We start from the raw sequence: 17422 nt of genomic DNA, 5'->3' as shown, positions 1-17422 counted from the left end.
TTTGATGATAATACTTTTGTACTTTTATTTGAGGAACATTTTGATTGCAGGATTGTTCCTACACTCTGGTACTTCTACTTTGACTCAAACCTGAGTACTTTAACTTTTACTCAAGTACAATATTTGAGTACTTCTACTTTTACTAAAGTACAAGATCTGAGTACTTCTACTTTTAATCAAGTACAAGATCTGAGTACTTCTACTTTTACTCAAGAACAAGATCTATACTTATACCACCTCTGTTTATAGCCTATGAAAACAACTAGGGGAGAGTGGGGTAAGTTGAGCCATTTGTTAGTCATGCTGTCCTCTAAGCAAGGAGAAATGACACACAGTAAAAATGAAAACGCACACCAATAGTTCAGGATGTCTCCTATCAATGCAATGATAATAATTCATATTTGATCAAGGGCAGTGAAAATATTACTTCTTTAAAAAAAAAGTATTGTGGCTCAACTTGCCCCAGTGTAGGGGTACGTTGATCCAGGTCAGGGGGTAAATTGAACTACTGTTCAAACCTGGGCATACCTGTTCAAACCTGGGCATACCTACAACAAATCTTGAAGGTAACTATAAACAACAAACCAAATACAAGCTTAGTTTTTCAAATATTTTTAATATACATTTCGATTGAATTGATTGATTTTTTTTAACATGTTAAAAGGAAAAGCAATCATAAAAATGGTGATACCATTTCATACATCTTACCAATCAAACACAGGGTAAATTCAACTTTAAACGTAGCCTACAATGAGCTCTTATTTTCAACTTGGCTTACTTTCATTCATTTCTCCACTGGCTCAACTTACCTCAACTCAACTTACCCCAAGGCCCATGGTTTACTTTACCCCATAGCCACCATTTTAGAATCTTTAGCTTAATGATTCACATGGTTTAATACGCTGCCAACACATCAACATATACAGTGTGTTTAAACCTGGATACTTTTTATTTGACATGACAGCCGATATAGCTGACATCTAGAAAATGTACTTGACAAGCAAAACACTTTTTTGTAAAAATGTTTACTTACCAGACCACAATGAGCATCTCTCTTTCACAGGCAAGGAGAACTGGGTGGAGCTTGCATAACTTGATTACAACTATAAGGCGTTGCCTGGTTACAGGGGGTGGTTCAACTTACCCACTGGCTCAACTTAACCCCTTCTCCCCTATTAGAAAACGAAGGCTAAAGCTAACGTTAGCAGATAGTGAGAATGTATGCTAGTTAGTTTGCTCAACGATAATATTGCGACAGAAACACTTTTCAGTTCACATCACGCTCTGCGCTCCGACAGGGAGCTCTGCTCTGAACACCTGAACGGCCCGTTCTAACAGCTGTTCACCAGCGGTGCAGTCTGTGCCACAGTGACTCCGGACCACACCGGTAATATTAACGAACGCACCCGTAGGTAATGTAGCTGCTGAAGCTAGACCATCTTCGCGGCCGCAGATTACTCCGGTCTCAGACCCCCCCCCCCCATACCCCAAAAACATTTTTATTGCAGATCTACATGAGTCACACACACGACCTATTTTGGATTCCAAACAGAGAATTTCGCCGAAAGGTGACAAGTTTGCATCCCTGTGCTACTGCTACTACTGCTACTGCTACAGGTATGACATTTTTTTGGTAACAGCGAAGCCAGTTTAAGGCCCTTTTCTTGATTCCTGCAGAGTAACAAATATAAAAAAGTGGCCCCTGTGTTGAATCCCTCCCCTTAGATCTTCCTCCCTGCTACCATCCTCCCTTTTGATTTGATTTATTTCAAATGCGTAAAACAAAATAATAATGAAATGAAACATGAGAATGATGATATTGTACAAACTTAAGCAGAAGCAAATGATATATAAACAAATGAACTACCTAATTACACATCCGAAAAGGGGTGGGAAGAAGTTTACACTTATTTAATCCCACCCCTTCTCCCAAAAACTAAATTATTAACAATATATATTTGTTTTCTTTTAACAAAATGTACCTCTAAATGTCTCCTTTCTCCACACATCTAAATCAATATATGTCTTAATGTTCTCTGTATTAAATACCTTATTAGTCGTGTAATCGGGCAGTTTATAATCTGGATAGCTTTGATACCCGAAGGCCCTTCTCATGAGAAATATTTAAAAAGTGGCCCCTGAGATGAATCCCTCCTCTTCCTCCCTTCTCCACACATCTGGAGTATGCCAGCTGGTCCAGGTAGAGCATGGCACACACCTGGCTGGTCTTACACGCCCCCCCGCAGGTGACGCTGCTGTCGTAGTCCACCATGTAGTGTTTGAAGTACGAATCGAAGGCTGTGCTCTGCTCCACGAAGCTCAGACCCAGCTTCAGAAGGCTGAGCGGCTTCAGGTCGGCCAATCCGAACGCCTCCCTCAGGACGTACTCCCGCCTCCACGCAGCACTTTGTCTCTCGTTGGCCTCCGTCAGATTCAGAAAGTACTGCCAGATGTCCTTCACAGGGAGAAAAGAGCCGAAAGAAGGGAGAGGGGGAGAAAGAGACATTTTGAACAACAACAACAGTTATTGTGAGCTGATTGACAGCGTGGTGAATCATCAAAGAGACTTTTCTCTTTGGTTAGTTAAGTAAGTATTTCAAAGAAGGACATTTGAATTTGGACCTGAATATTGTTTGTGAACTCAGAATTTCTTTTTAGAATAAGGTCAAACAAGGTTTCATTGCGTTATAAAAGAATAAAGGATAACTCTAAAGCCCTTTACCAAAGTGTTACTGTATTGTTTAATTAGTGTAACCTTTTTTCCAACAAAAAAGCAGGTTTTTTAACATGGGAAAAGCAACCAACAATAGTTACCTATGGCTTTTGTGTTGTTTTCTGTTAGTGTATTGCAGGTTGAGTAAAGAGTTAAGAGTGCATGTTGCAGTTCAGACATCTTTGGTTGGACCTGAACCCCTGTACCCCGGAGCTCCTCACCTGCATGGAGAAGTCCTCGGTGTCGTACAGGTACATGCGGAGAGCTGGGTTGTTGGAGTACGGCTGCAAAAGACTTTTGATTGGCGTGACGGCCGGAGAGACAAACAGAGAATTCACCGGTTTACCTGCAGGGCGAGAAAACACGCATCACAGGATTCAGCTGTTTTAACACTGAAGTGTCCTGGATCCCTTTTGACTTCCTTTTAAGAAGTCGGCAGCAATTTAAATATGTTCGTCTTGCATCGTACAGTTGGATGCTTACGGCAGGAACAAGTGACTATTCTACAGCCTGGACAATTCTGGAAGAGTTAATATATGTACACTTAGCAGACTTTTATTGCAAAAAGCCGATGTTTCGAGTAGTTTCAGTCAGATTTTTGAAACATATACGACTAAATGTGCTTAGGTGGAGGTCAATTATCAATATTAATAATCAAATGCAACCGTTTTATTTTTTAATTCATCAAAAATATCAACTTTTAAATCTTCCATTTAAAGTGATGTTTAAAACTCAGTTAATGGGGCTCATTCACTGGAGCTTCCACAATCAACTTAATTTCAACTTTTAATATCTCTCTCTCTCTCACTCTCTCTCTCTCTCTCTCTCTCTCTCTCACTCTCTCTCTCTCTCTCTCTCTCTCACTCTCTCTCTCTCTCTCTCTCTCTCTCTCACTCTCTCTCACTCTCACTCTCTCTCACTCTCTCTCACTCTCTCTCTCTCTCTCTCTCTCACTGATCTAGTAATGAGTGACCCGACAGTGAAGAATAAATATATGTATAACTAGTTTAGTTCCAGAGGTAGATAAATAGCTGAGTGTGTCAGGTCTAACTCTTGTGTGTTTCTCCGCTCACCGGTCCGTCACCGCGGGCGGAGCTGCAGGATTTCTGCTTCACGTTGCATTCCGCTATTTTACTGTCTTTTTCGGACACCTTAAAAGGATGCCAGACCGGTGAAGCCATTCTGGCGAGCTTGTTTTGCCGCACACAGAGAAAAGTGTCATGTATTTTACGTCATGTGATCGGCATGTTTAGAGAGCACCGATCGATCGGTAGAGAGCGAGTATCGGCCGATCTCGATCCCTACTTTTGGTACTTCAGAGTCAAATCAAGATAATGTTTTGATTTGATTTGATTTATTTCAAATGTGTAAAACAATAATATAAAAATGTAACATGAGAATTATTATACAATACAAAATTAAGCAGTGTCAAATTGATATACAAAAATATTACTGATTCTAAATTATGTATAAACAAATAATCGACTTAATTACAAAGTTTATACTTATTTAATCCCACCCCTTCTCCCAAACACTAAATTATTAACATAATAAACTGTAAATAAACAAACAAATAAATAACAGAGGTAAATGATATTCAAGAAAAGATAAAATAACAAACCAAATAAACAAATGAACTGCAAACAATGACTCACCTTGTTGGTCCAGCAGCACCATGATGCTGTCCCGGTGTGTGTGTCCGTAGAAATGTCCCGCGATGACATCACTGTGCTTCCTGAAGATGGAGACCAGCCGCTCGTTGTGTTTCTCTCTCACCGCCGTGGTGTGTCTGGCCGAGGGGAGGTAACCCACCGGCACATGAGCGATGATGAACACCTGAAGCGACAAGAAGACACACACATTTAATCACAAGACTTAAAGGGGACCTATCGTGCAAAATGCACTTTGTGATGTCTCTTCTACATCAACATGTGTCCCCTCTTCTTCATGTCTCCTCTACATCAACATGTGTCCCCTCTTCTTCATGTCTCTTCTACATCAACACGTGTCCCCTCTTCTTCATGTCTCTTCTACATCAACACGTGTCCCCTCTTCTCCATGTCTCTTCTACATCAACACGTGTCCCCTCTTCTCCATGTCTCTTCTACATCAACACGTGTCTCCTCTTCTTCATGTCTCTTCTACATCAACATGTGTCCCCTCTTCTTCATGTCTCTTCTACATCAACACGTGTCCCCTCTTCTCCATGTCTCTTCTACATCAACATGTGTCTCCTCTTCTTCATGTCTCTTCTACATCAACATGTGTCCCCTCTTCTTCACGTCTCTTCTACATCAACATGTGTCCCCTCTTCTTCATGTCTCTTCTACATCAACATGTGTCCCCTCTTCTCCATGTCTCTTCTCCATCAACATGTGTCCCCTCTTCTCCATGTCTCTTCTACATCAACATGTGTCCCCTCTTCTTCATGTCTCTTCTACATTTATGATGTCATAACGATGTGTTGTCTTGAGTAACCATTAGCCAATCAGCAACAAGGTAACCCCCCCCCCCCCCTTATCACCTGAACCTCCTCTAGAGCTCCATTGAGTTCTTTGTAACCAAATCTCTCTCAGAGGGGCGTGGGGAGGGGCTCCTTATTTTCATCTGAAGTAACAGACAGAGAATCAGCACTTTGGAAACAGGGCTGAAACAGAGGGGATTATGGGTAATGCTGCAATGATCTGTTTGGTGTTTGGACAGTATAATAGGAGCCCTTTAAAGTGGACACAGGGTTCAAGATGTAAAGACAGACAGACATCAAACCTTCTCCAGACTCCGAGCAGCTTTCTGCAGAGTCTTCTCGAGCCACTGGAACTGTCCTGCAGGGTCCGTCATGTTTTCCGTCACTTTATTAGGACCGTAGTAGAGGATGGTGTTCAGACTGACGACCCGCAGACCAGGCTTCACCAGCTGGGAGTAAAACCCTCCTGAAGGACGGGGACAAACCCAGAAAATAAAACCTGACAAAAGACAGTTCTTGTGAGCGGATCGACAGCGTGATGAGACTTTACATTTGGTTAAAGTTAAGTAGGTATTTCAAAGCGGGACATTTAAAAATTGGACCTGTATATGTTTTCTATATGTTTGCAAACTCAAACTTGCTTTACAAAATAATATGGTTTCATTTAGATATATAAAAAGGATCAGACTACTGCTAACTAAAACGTCTATGTAATTGTTTAATCTCTCTACATATGCATATGTGCAGGTTTTTAACGAAGGAAAACCCGCTAAAAATTATGCCTTTCTATGTTTTGGGTGTGTCATGTCGGGTTAGTAAACTTCTTTTTCTTTTTAATACGTTAATTATTTAATCTCCATTTCAAACTGTCGAACAAGATTTGGGAATAGTTGGAGTAAATAGAGTTTTGAATTCTGGGAAAGAGGGTTAGATACATGGATTGAAACCATGTTGTGTGTGTGTGTGTGTGTGTGTGTGTGTGTGTGTGTGTGTGTGTGTGTGTGTGGTGTGTGTGTGTGTGTGTGTGTGTGTGTGTGTGTGTGTGTGTGTGTGTGTGTGTGTGTGTGTGTGTGTGTGTGTGTGTGTGTGTGTGTGTGTGTGTGTGTGTATTAAAGAAGACCTGTCACCCTGAGAGAGAGTGAGCAGAGCTTCATTCTGCAGCCACGGCCTCCACAGCTCGGCAGCAGCTCGGTACACGGCGTTAGTGGAGGTCGGCATCTGGTCCTAAAACCACCACGCACAGAAAGAGGTCAATGTACACGCTTTGCAGCAGATCATTACATGTCTTCACCTGCCGAGACACTCCGCATGTGCATCAGCATTTAAGATAAGATGAACTTTATTTGGGAAATATGTGCGTTGCATAAAAGACAAGGCATTGGACATAAGAGAAATTAAAAAGGGTAGAAATAAACAATTCTAAAAAGTAAACATCTAAAAATAGAAATAAAACCGCATTAAAAAAGTAGAACATACATGTTGAAATACCAATTGGCAGGAAACAATATATAAAAGTAGGATATTATATTTATATGTTATGCCAATAAATATATATATAATGCTTTCCTAAAATGCAATATTTTTTAACATTTTCTAAATCAAGAATCAGATATTAAAGGGGACCTAACATGCAAAATGCACTTGTGTACGTCTTTTATACATGAACATGTGTCCCCGGTGTTCCAGGGAACTCACCAAGTGTCAAAAACACAACCCTCTCTTTTCCTCCGTACCCAAATCTCTTAAAAAGGGGCTGCAACGGATCTGATACAGACTGATCCAGATTTGAACACTTCTCTGACGTCACAGAAGTGGCGCTACGGCTATTGGGCCAACTCCACCAATCAGGAGGAGACAGCCACGGACATTGCCGTTCGAAAGCGCTGGAGACGCTGTAGTACGTATGCCAGGCCTGTAGGTGGTGCTGTTCACGCAGAATCAGCCCGGGCAAAGACCGTGTTAAATTGAGCGAAATGAGGAATGGCTAAAATGCATGATCCGTTTGGTATTTTGAAAAATAAAAAGTATAAATTTGCCTTATATAGGTATGGTCCTACACTATATTATTCAAATATAGCATGATAGGTCCACTTTAAGTTTTGACTGATATCAATTCGCAAATATTAAATAAGATGGAAATAAGATGTCGAAAAGAACACTCAGATATAGATTACATGCCTTAAAATGCTCAAATTTGAAGATATGTTCATTTAATTTCACAACAAAAAGGCATAAAACAAATTGATTAAGTGACTGAGTATTAGAAAAGCCTTCCGCCTTCCTCCTTCACTCCAATTCTGTAACATAATGGTGGAACTGAGTAAAAAGTGATAACGGGGTAACACTTTAGGCTAAACTCATACTGTATGATGCTATATCCATATACACATCCTCCTTTTTAACATTGCGTGCCGTAAGAAGATCTTAAATCTAAGTTACCTTAGATTTAGATGTATCGAATACATCATATTCCAATTACTTGTATATAGACTGTCCTTGCACTATTCTATTTTATTTGTATTTACTTTACTTGCACTATTTTATCTGTTGTATTGTGTTGCGCTGTTGGAGGAGCCTGTGACCTAATATTTTAATCGACATATCTTCACTGTACCTATGTAAAAATGACAAAAAATGTCTTGAAACTTGAATATAGGCACATTTCCACTACAGGGTTTTAGCGTGGCTCGGCTCGCTCTTTAATGCTTTTCCACTAGGGGTAATACCGTCTCACTGGTACTTCTTTAGAACCACCTCAGTCTTGGTTCCAAGCGAGCTGAAAATATGCTTAGCTAGTGACGTAAAACACTGCAGACCACTGATTGGTCAGAGAGAATTGTCACAATTATTGCGCGAGACAGTCCCCAAGCGTCGCATAAGCACCATTTTCAAAACAGACCGTCAGCAAGTATTTCTAATTTCAACAACGTACGAGGTACAGACGTTCCTCCAGTGTAGAGAAAAGAAAAAAAAGCTGAAGAGTCAGACCGTCAAGGAACACAATGGCCGGAGTGGTTCCAGTAGGAAAACATGCCTACACTGCGCGGTTACTATAGTTACTACCCACGTGACAAACTGTAATGGAAATGCAGCTTAAAGTGAGCCGAGCAAAAGGTGAACCGAGCCGCGCTAAAACCTGAAGTCGAAATGCGGCTAAAGATACCTGCGGCCAGTAGTCGTGGTTTCCCAGCGCGGGGTAGACGGCGATGTTGGGGAAGTGTTGTCTGATCGTCTCCGTCATGTTCTCGATCACCTGGACCACCAGGTCTGTGGAGAGCTCGCCTGCAGGGACGTGAGGGGGACTGTCTCTGGGGGACAGGAGGGACACATATCGATTATTATTTATTTATTAACACTATAAGCCACCAGAATAAGAGAGAGATTTATTTGAATTGACAAGAATACCAAATTCTTATTATTTGTATAAACTGACCACATGTTGGGAATATAGGATGAAAATACATTACAATATATACAGATCAATAACATTTAGACTGATAGAAATAAAGTATAATATACGGATTCAGGTGCTTTCAAGACTGATATGTCTGTGTTGAGAAAACCCTGATTTCTCGACACATATTGCAGATATATCATGATCCCACAGCGCAGTGCATTTCCTACTCAAGTGAAAAGGCAAAGTCATGCGACAGAGCTCAATAACAAAGGAATGAAGCAAAAAAATCTGTCTGCACCGTAGCTTAAACTGGCAAAGACCCCCTGGGGGGAAGGATTAAGTGTTTTCTTAAGTATGTTAATAAGCCTTTATAAATTCCTGGATTTCAGTGTGTCCGGTGCCTTGCTCAAGGGCACCACGGCAGGACAGGAGGTGAACTGGGACCTCTCAAAGTAGCAGTCCACACTCCATATTTTAGGTCTGGTCGGGGACTTGAACCGGCGGCCCTACGGCTCCCAGTCCAAGCAACTACTGACTGAGCCACTGCCGGACAACACATGCACATTTATTGGCTAGCGCTCCAACACATTGTACATGATAGGCTAAGGGGCGGGACATCACTAAGCGGTTGACCAATCAGAACAGAGCCGGCCAGCTAACCAATCAGAGCAGACTGGGCTCTGGTTTCAGACAGAGGGTGAAAAGAGGTGCTGCAGCACAGACAGTATGAGACAAGTAAAGAGCTTTTTGAACATTAAAGCACGGAGACATGTAGAGACACTACATACTAATATACACCTGAACATCAGCAGGAGAGGACTCTTTAAAGTAGAGACACTACATACTGATAAACACCTGAACATCAGCAGGAGAGGACTCTTTAAAGTAGAGACACTACAAACTGATATACACCTGAACATCAGCAGGAGAGGACTCTTTAAAGTAGAGACACTACATACTGATATACACCTGAACATCAGCAGGAGAGGACTCTTTAAAGTAGAGACACTACATACTGATATACACCTGAACATCAGCAGGAGAGGACTCTTTAAAGTAGAGACACTACATACTGATATACACCTGAACATCAGCAGGAGAGGACTCTTTAAAGTAGAGACACTACATACTGATATACACCTGAACATCAGCAGGAGAGGACTCTTTAAAGTAGAGACACTACATACTGATATACACCTGAACATCAGCAGGAGAGCACTCTTTAAAGTAGAGACACTACATACTGATATACACCTGAACATCAGCAGGAGAGGACTCTTTAAAGTAGAGACACTACAAACTGATATACACCTGAACATCAGCAGGAGAGGACTCTTTAAAGTAGAGACACTACATACTGATATACACCTGAACATCAGCAGGAGAGGACTCTTTAAAGTAGAGACACTACATACTCATATACACCTGAACATCAGCAGGAGAGGACTCTTTAAAGTAGAGACACTACATACCGATATACACCTGAACATCAGCAGGAGAGGACTCTTCAAAGTAGAGACACTACATACCGATATACACCTGAACATCAGCAGGAGAGGACTCTTTAAAGTAGAGACACTACATACTGATATACACCTGAACATCAGCAGGAGAGGACTCTTTAAAGTAGAGACACTACATACTGATATACACCTGAACATCAGCAGGAGAGGACTCTTTAAAGTAGAGACACTACATACTGATATACACCTGAACATCAGCAGGAGAGGACTCTTTAAAGTAGAGACACTACATACTGATATACACCTGAACATCAGCAGGAGAGGACTCTTTAAAGTAGAGACACTACATACTGATATACACCTGAACATCAGCAGGAGAGGACTCTTTAAAGTAGAGACACTACATACTGATATACACCTGAACATCAGCAGGAGAGCACTCTTTAAAGTAGAGACACTACATACTGATATACACCTGAACATCAGCAGGAGAGGACTCTTTAAAGTAGAGACACTACAAACTGATATACACCTGAACATCAGCAGGAGAGGACTCTTTAAAGTAGAGACACTACATACTGATATACACCTGAACATCAGCAGGAGAGGACTCTTTAAAGTAGAGACACTACATACTCATATACACCTGAACATCAGCAGGAGAGGACTCTTTAAAGTAGAGACACTACATACCGATATACACCTGAACATCAGCAGGAGAGGACTCTTCAAAGTAGAGACACTACATACCGATATACACCTGAACATCAGCAGGAGAGGACTCTTTAAAGTAGAGACACTACATACTGATATACACCTGAACATCAGCAGGAGAGGACTCTTTAAAGTAGAGACACTACATACTGATATACACCTGAACATCAGCAGGAGAGGACTCTTTAAAGTAGAGACACTACATACTGATATACACCTGAACATCAGCAGGAGAGGACTCTTTAAAGTAGAGACACTACATACTGATATACACCTGAACATCAGCAGGAGAGGACTCTTTAAAGTAGAGACACTACATACTGATATACACCTGAACATCAGCAGGAGAGGACTCTTTAAAGTAGAGACACTACATACTGATATACACCTGAACATCAGCAGGAGAGGACTCTTTAAAGTAGAGACACCACATTCTGATATACACCTGAACATCAGCAGGAGAGGACTCTTTAAAGTAGAGACACTACATACTGATATACACCTGAACATCAGCAGGAGAGGACTCTTTAAAGTAGAGACACTACATACTGATATACACCTGAACATCAGCAGGAGAGGACTCTTTAAAGTAGAGACACTACATACTGATATACACTTGAACATCAGCAGGGGAGGACTCTTTAAAGTAGAGACACCACATTCTGATATACACCTGAACATCAGCAGGAGAGGACTCTTTAAAGTAGAGACACTACATACTGATATACACCTGAACATCAGCAGGAGAGGACTCTTTAAAGGTCATTCGAGTTTATGTGAAAAAAAGGCCAAAAGCGATGGCTACAAAAAAACAGGAAGTCAAAAACATCCATAGTGACTTCCCTTTATAGAAACTTCCTCATTCTTTAAAAAGCTCAAAGTGGTTTGACATTTTGAACACATCACACACTGAGCTGTGAGAAAAAACGATGTGAAACTGCTGCAAAACCACAGCTCTAGTTTCTATGAAGTGTGCTCATTTTCACACAACAAAGCGTTCAGCCCCAGTTTTAGTCAAGAAAGCATGAAAAAGTCATATTTCTCGAAGAACAAGAAGGAGAGGAGACATGAAATAGCTATTAAATCTTCAGAAGATGGCGCCGGTGATGATGGCTGCCGTGTCTTTTGCTGCTCTCCAACTCTGCATATTCTATTGACATGTTTAGACTTTTTGCCACCAAAACTATGTAAGAATATGGTCATCATTATCTGACTGAAGAATTCAATGTTTTATTGTAGTCATAAACTAAATTATATTGGTGTGCCAATCTACTTACTTATATAAATCTACTCATTTATATAAATAGTTATCGCTGAAATAAACCATATTTAATTTTGTCTTAATATACATTATTTAATTTAATATTCTGTTCTTGTATCATATACTTGTTATATTGTATATTATTATATATGTTGCATTGTTGGAGGAGCTCAGGTCAGAAGAGTTTCATTGCCATTTCTACCCTGTAGCTTACGTGCATATGCCAATAACACCTGTGAATCTTGAATCTGAATCCTCATATACCTCATTCACACCAACGCAACTCCGGTTCAAGCTCCGTGCTAGAGCTTTTCAGGTTCAGAACCGGTTCTTCGGTTTAGCTCCGGCTCTTTTCACACCGCCCAGAGTCCGACTGGTGCTGCGTCATCGTTTGCGTCATGACGTAACCGTTTGCTTCATAAAGCCAAACCGCGCGGAAACCCCTCACAGCTCACACCGACAACAACAACAACAACAACAATGGCCGATTGTGCTCCAGCTTCCTCTGTACCTCTTCGGAAGACCAGATTCTCAGTAGGTAGCTGGTCTCTTCAGTGGACCGCTGCTGCTTGTTAAGTTTCTCCATCGTTGTGTACAAACTGGATAAAACGCCGGCTTCTTGTTGTTGTTCAGGAGTTGATCCCGCCCCTGCCCCCGCCTCGACGTAAGCGTGACGTATGCGGTGCTTTTGCTCTAGCCGGACAATTTTTTGGTGCTTGAAACGAACTAGATTCCGGTGCTTTTCAAGCTCCAGCTCTGAACCGGCCCTGAAACACCGTTGGTGTGAACGAGGTATATGCTGACCCGGTCCATATGATGAAGTCGTCCGGCTTTGTGAGCGTTGCCATGTGATCGAAGGCCGACTGGATGAGGCGGTAGGGCGAGTCACACAGGAAGTCTCCGAACACGCCGGGGTTGGTGGCCGGGACTCCTTTAGAGGAGAAGCACACCTTGGTGGGGTCCGGGGTCAGGTGGTAGGTGGGGTCCAGGTGGAGGTCAGTGATGTGCCAGAACCTTCCTGAAGAGAGATGGAGGGAAGGTGGATAAGAAGAAGGGAGCAAAGAGACAGAGGGGATAACAAATAAGATACGATATTACTTTAATGGTATTTAATGTATTTACTGTGAGGACTGACTGGAGCACAAAGGATGCTTCAGTCTGACTTTATTGCATCTCCCATTAGATGGTAGCAGTTCATACTCGCTGTTCCGAACTAGGGATGCCAGCGATTATTCGATTATTCGCTACAGTCTCCATAATCGAATATTATTTTTAAAAATCGATTTTATTTATATATTTTTTTTATTATTATTTATGTTTTTTTTAAATGGGGGTCGGTCGAATAATCGATTATTATTCGCCAGGGCTGCCGAATAATCGATTTTGATCATGGTCAGTTTCTGGCAACCCTGTTCCGAACATGGTTTTGGGTCTGAGGTTATGTTGTTGGACAGCCATTTAAATATGACAACAGATGCAATGAGTGGTAGAGAATGGAGATGGTATTTTTGACCAAACACATGCAAGTAAAAGGTTCAAATGTGTTGCAACAAATTGATAAATAATGCATGAATTTTCCATTAAGTTACTAGAAGAAAGGGTGAAAGAGACGCTGAAATATATATATTTATTAGGACATGTGCATGGTTTATTTTTTACTAAAAGACATGCAAATGAGGGTTAAAATGTGTTAAAATAATATCATGTATTTTTTGCATTTAGTTCCTTTTACGTTGTATGTTGGGCTGATTAATTCATTTATTTTTACTTGCTTGTTGAGCACTAAATAATGGCATAAGTCCTATTTTTGAAATATTTAAAGGTGGGGTAGGTAAGTTTCAGAAACCGGCTCGAGATACACTTTTTGTTATATTCCATGGAATGCTCTTAACATCCCGATAGCAATGAATATCTGAAGTGCTTTGACAACAAATCCCTAAATGACTGGATGGCCGACCTGCCTGTTAGCCTGCCATCTGTGCACAAACTGATCTCGTGCACTCATTGGTAATGTGCGCGTTCGTGTGTGTTGGAGGAGGGGCTCTATGAGATTACCTACCCCACCTTTAAGAAGAAAAATTAATTGTATTATTAATTTGATTCATGTTAAGTTATAAAACAAACTCCAAAAGCCTGTTTTACAATTAATAAAAAGAAAAATTCAAACCATTAAATAAATTACATGTCAGGAGAGTGTCTTGTCAAACTCCATTTAAAAAACAGTTAATTAATTGGTTAATGATCATTTACATTGAATATGCACCTCCCATAGAACACATTAACAAGTAATATAAATGAACAATATCTTAGGGTTAATTCGGCGGGCAGGCCATCAAGCAAAAAGCACTCGTTTAATTAAAAAAAAACTACTTTTACAACTGAATCCTCATATTGTTCATCCTCTGGCAGAGAAACAATGCATGTCCATTTACTCTGAACATTGTACTCTGTGCAGACTTATACATCCAACAAAAAGACACACAAATACACTTCTAGACCTCCACCTCCAGAGTTCATTAGCGGGGATTCCTCTCACCTGTGCCCGGCAGGTAGCTGCTTTTAGCGGGCGCCGCTTCCAGAGGAGCCGCTCCACACAGCAGCAGCGGAACAACACAAGAAAGTAGTCCCATGTTCATCCTCTTACTATACACACGGTTTGTATGTTAAAAACCCTCAGTTTGGTGCAAAACATAAAGTACATTTAAACTAAAGTATGTAACCGCTGCAGGTCCTTCTCCTCGGAAATAAACAGGAAGTGCACACAGGTCATGTGACTCGTGTTTTGAAGCTCAGGGGGAGGAACTGAGATCTGCTGCTTATCAATAAAGGGAAGTAACGAAGTACTTTTACTCAAGTACTGCAGGCTTTATGTAGTAAACATTGAGGTAGTTTAATTGATCATATCCTGAATACTTTTATTGCATCTGTGCCAAATGTTGTACGTTTTACACAACTTAATTGACAGATATATTACAAAGTAGGCTACACACCAACTATATTATAATTGTATAAAACAGGGTGCATTAATATACATTTAACTTCCAAAACAAATATCAAATAGTTACATGTGGCTCCAATAGTGCCATCATGCTCTATCACGCTGCTGTAACAAAACAATTTCCCAATTTGGGATAAATACCTAACCCTAACCCTAACCCATGCCTCCATACACTAATATGAAACTATTATCTAAAGGCCAATAGTGAAAATAATTTATCTTATTTTTGATGCTTTCGGTTCATTTGCATATTTCATTTGTGCTTAATTGCATTTCCATTGCAGTGCTTTTACTCAATGGAGTGTGGACAGTGTAATCAGGGGCGCCATAAGGGGGTGAAGAGTTAGGGCGATTCTACGTGCCCGCGACTGACAGGGGCCCAAACTATTTTAAAAAACATGTTGAAGTAACCTTTGTGATATCTTTTCATGGGGCCAAAAATCCCTGGCGGCGCCCCTGAGTGTAATATTTGTACTTTGACTTGATCTGAATATTACCTAATAGTACATCCATATTGTGCTTTTTTAACACCCGCTCAACATTTTGGGCTTTTGACGTCGAGGCAGGGGGTGCACGTCGCCCCTAATCTCCAGATTCATGTGGTGGACATGAGTTACGAGCACTTCTAATCAAAAATAAATACTGTTTCTTGTCGTATGGCTTGATATGAAAGACCCCTTAAGGACCAAAGAGATACAACTATCCAGCATTTTAGGATCTATGACATATTTCAATACTTTTCTGCAACATACATTTTCTTTTGTTTCTTGTCCATCTAATTATCATGTGACCGCTCACATTTGGGATTGAAAGGGTCAGTTCACCCAAAAGGATCTTTTGGGGGTGCCGAGCCATGCAGTTAAGTGTGTCTTATAGATAATTAGATATCTGTCTCTGTCTCCACCCCTGTACAGTCAAGAGGGATGTTAGTGCTCACCTTTAAAAAATATAATTTTACAAATTCTGTAGACGCATTTCTTTCAAAATCATTGCCCCTTTTTAATATAAGTATTCAAAACACCTTGCGATCAAAAATAATCTATTATAAGGTCATTTTTCGTAGTTTAAATTAAACAAATATTGACATTGAGCACTGCAGGTGAAACCACATCCTTTCCACCACGAGAGGTGAGTGGTCAGATATGTTTGGGTGACATAATCATTTAATTAATCCATCCAGTTGAATAAAGACTGTCATATTATATCTCTCTAGCAAGAGTTTAAGAGTCATTTAAGGCGTTAAAATCCAATGATAGAGCAACTGTTTTCTATGAGGGGAATATTTAGCAAATTAATGCAATTCTTCCAACTTTTTTCCAAAATAAAAGTCACACCGGTTTTGAAGATACGTCGTGAAATAATGTTGATTTATTTTGTAGATTGAAAGTTAATGGCCTCGAGGTTTTCTGTTCCCCTCCTCTAAGAGGTCAAAGGTTGAGTTTTTTTTATTATTGAGTGATGGAACCATTGCAACACATAAGAGAAGAGGCAGTCATGTAGTCTCTGTGCTTTTTTATTTCATGTTTTTCTCACACAGGTTTTCAAAGGCGATCCATCCGTCACCACAGAAATGTTTTCATATATAAAAACAAAAATTCTTACAAAACATGTGCAGCCTGCAGGCCGCGGACATGTGGAGTAGGATGGAGTGCAAAGAGAAGCGAACAGTCAACAATTATTATAAAATCAACCCTTCGTGGCCGGTCGGGATGCTGGCAGTCGGAGCACTTATGCCTTCTCGTAGCTGCGGCTCGCGTGGATGTCTTCGAAGGTCAGATTCTGCAGAGAGAGAGGACAGTTACCGAGAGGTCATTGAAAAAATAACAAAGACATAGTTTTGTTGCAGAAAATGTTGTTTTTTAACAGCTTAAGTGAAGTATCAGGGGTGAGGATGCTTCTGGAAAGCAACAGGTTGGGACTTGGTTTGATGTATGCATGCTAATTAGAAAGAATTGCATGCTTGCTCAACACAAACGGAACAATTTTTTTTTATTTGCTGTATTTCTGGAGCTTCAGAAAGATAAACAACTGTGTCTTGTGACTTTTTTTTAACTTATTTTGTTGATATTTTAATGCCTTTTATTTTCGTAACGAGCCCAAAAAGAGTTTGTCGTGCACTAATGATCCCTAAGTAAAGTCAAACACCCCATGCATTGCCATCATAACCTGAAAACAGCATCATTTATTACCCATTAATATAAAACATTCTGTATTCATCATCACGTTAAGGTTTTACTTTTAAAAATCAGAAACGCTGAGAGGCAAATGCTCCTGTTTTAGTGTCATTGCTTCTCCAACATGGACTCCTAAGCCCTTAAAACATAATGCAATCTTTAATTATATAAACTCAATTTAAAACAATGCCTTTTCTCTTGGTGCTAAAGATCAATAATGCACAACACATGTCCCAGA

General features: G+C 40.5%; 2 protein-coding genes across 3 annotated transcripts in view; both read right to left on the bottom strand.

Annotated features, from left to right (window-relative positions):
* Positions 1 to 595: 595 nt before the first annotated feature.
* smpdl3a (sphingomyelin phosphodiesterase acid like 3A) lies at positions 596 to 14774 on the bottom strand. Of its 2 annotated transcripts, none has more exons than XM_034076045.2 (8): positions 14549 to 14774; positions 12817 to 13030; positions 8341 to 8485; positions 6305 to 6401; positions 5480 to 5676; positions 4369 to 4549; positions 2935 to 3059; positions 596 to 2455 (listed from the first exon to the last, which is right to left on the bottom strand). In XM_034076045.2, the coding sequence occupies exons 1-8, from the start codon at positions 14646 to 14648 to the stop codon at positions 2075 to 2077; spliced, it is 1440 nt and encodes a 479-aa protein (XP_033931936.1). In that variant the 5' UTR covers positions 14649 to 14774; the 3' UTR covers positions 596 to 2074. The 2 variants fall into 2 exon arrangements, with proteins under 2 accessions (XP_033931936.1, XP_033931937.1); XM_034076046.2 differs by having other exon boundaries at positions 5480 to 5643.
* Positions 14775 to 16505: 1731 nt separating this feature from the next.
* Positions 16506 to 17422, bottom strand: part of LOC117440394 (fatty acid-binding protein, brain) — a 2087-nt gene continuing 1170 nt past the window's right edge. The window contains exon 4 of the mRNA XM_034076729.2: positions 16506 to 16789. Coding sequence (XP_033932620.1) covers positions 16739 to 16789 — 51 coding nt within the window. The 3' untranslated portion in view covers positions 16506 to 16738. The remainder of the gene's footprint in view (positions 16790 to 17422) is intronic.

This window comes from Pseudochaenichthys georgianus, chromosome 24 (genome assembly GCF_902827115.2).
Source record: "Pseudochaenichthys georgianus chromosome 24, fPseGeo1.2, whole genome shotgun sequence".
In the NCBI taxonomy this organism is placed as follows: Eukaryota; Metazoa; Chordata; class Actinopteri; order Perciformes; family Channichthyidae; genus Pseudochaenichthys; species Pseudochaenichthys georgianus.
The sequence above is the reverse complement of the archived record's forward strand: the minus strand, read 5'-3'. Positions and strand labels throughout refer to the sequence as shown.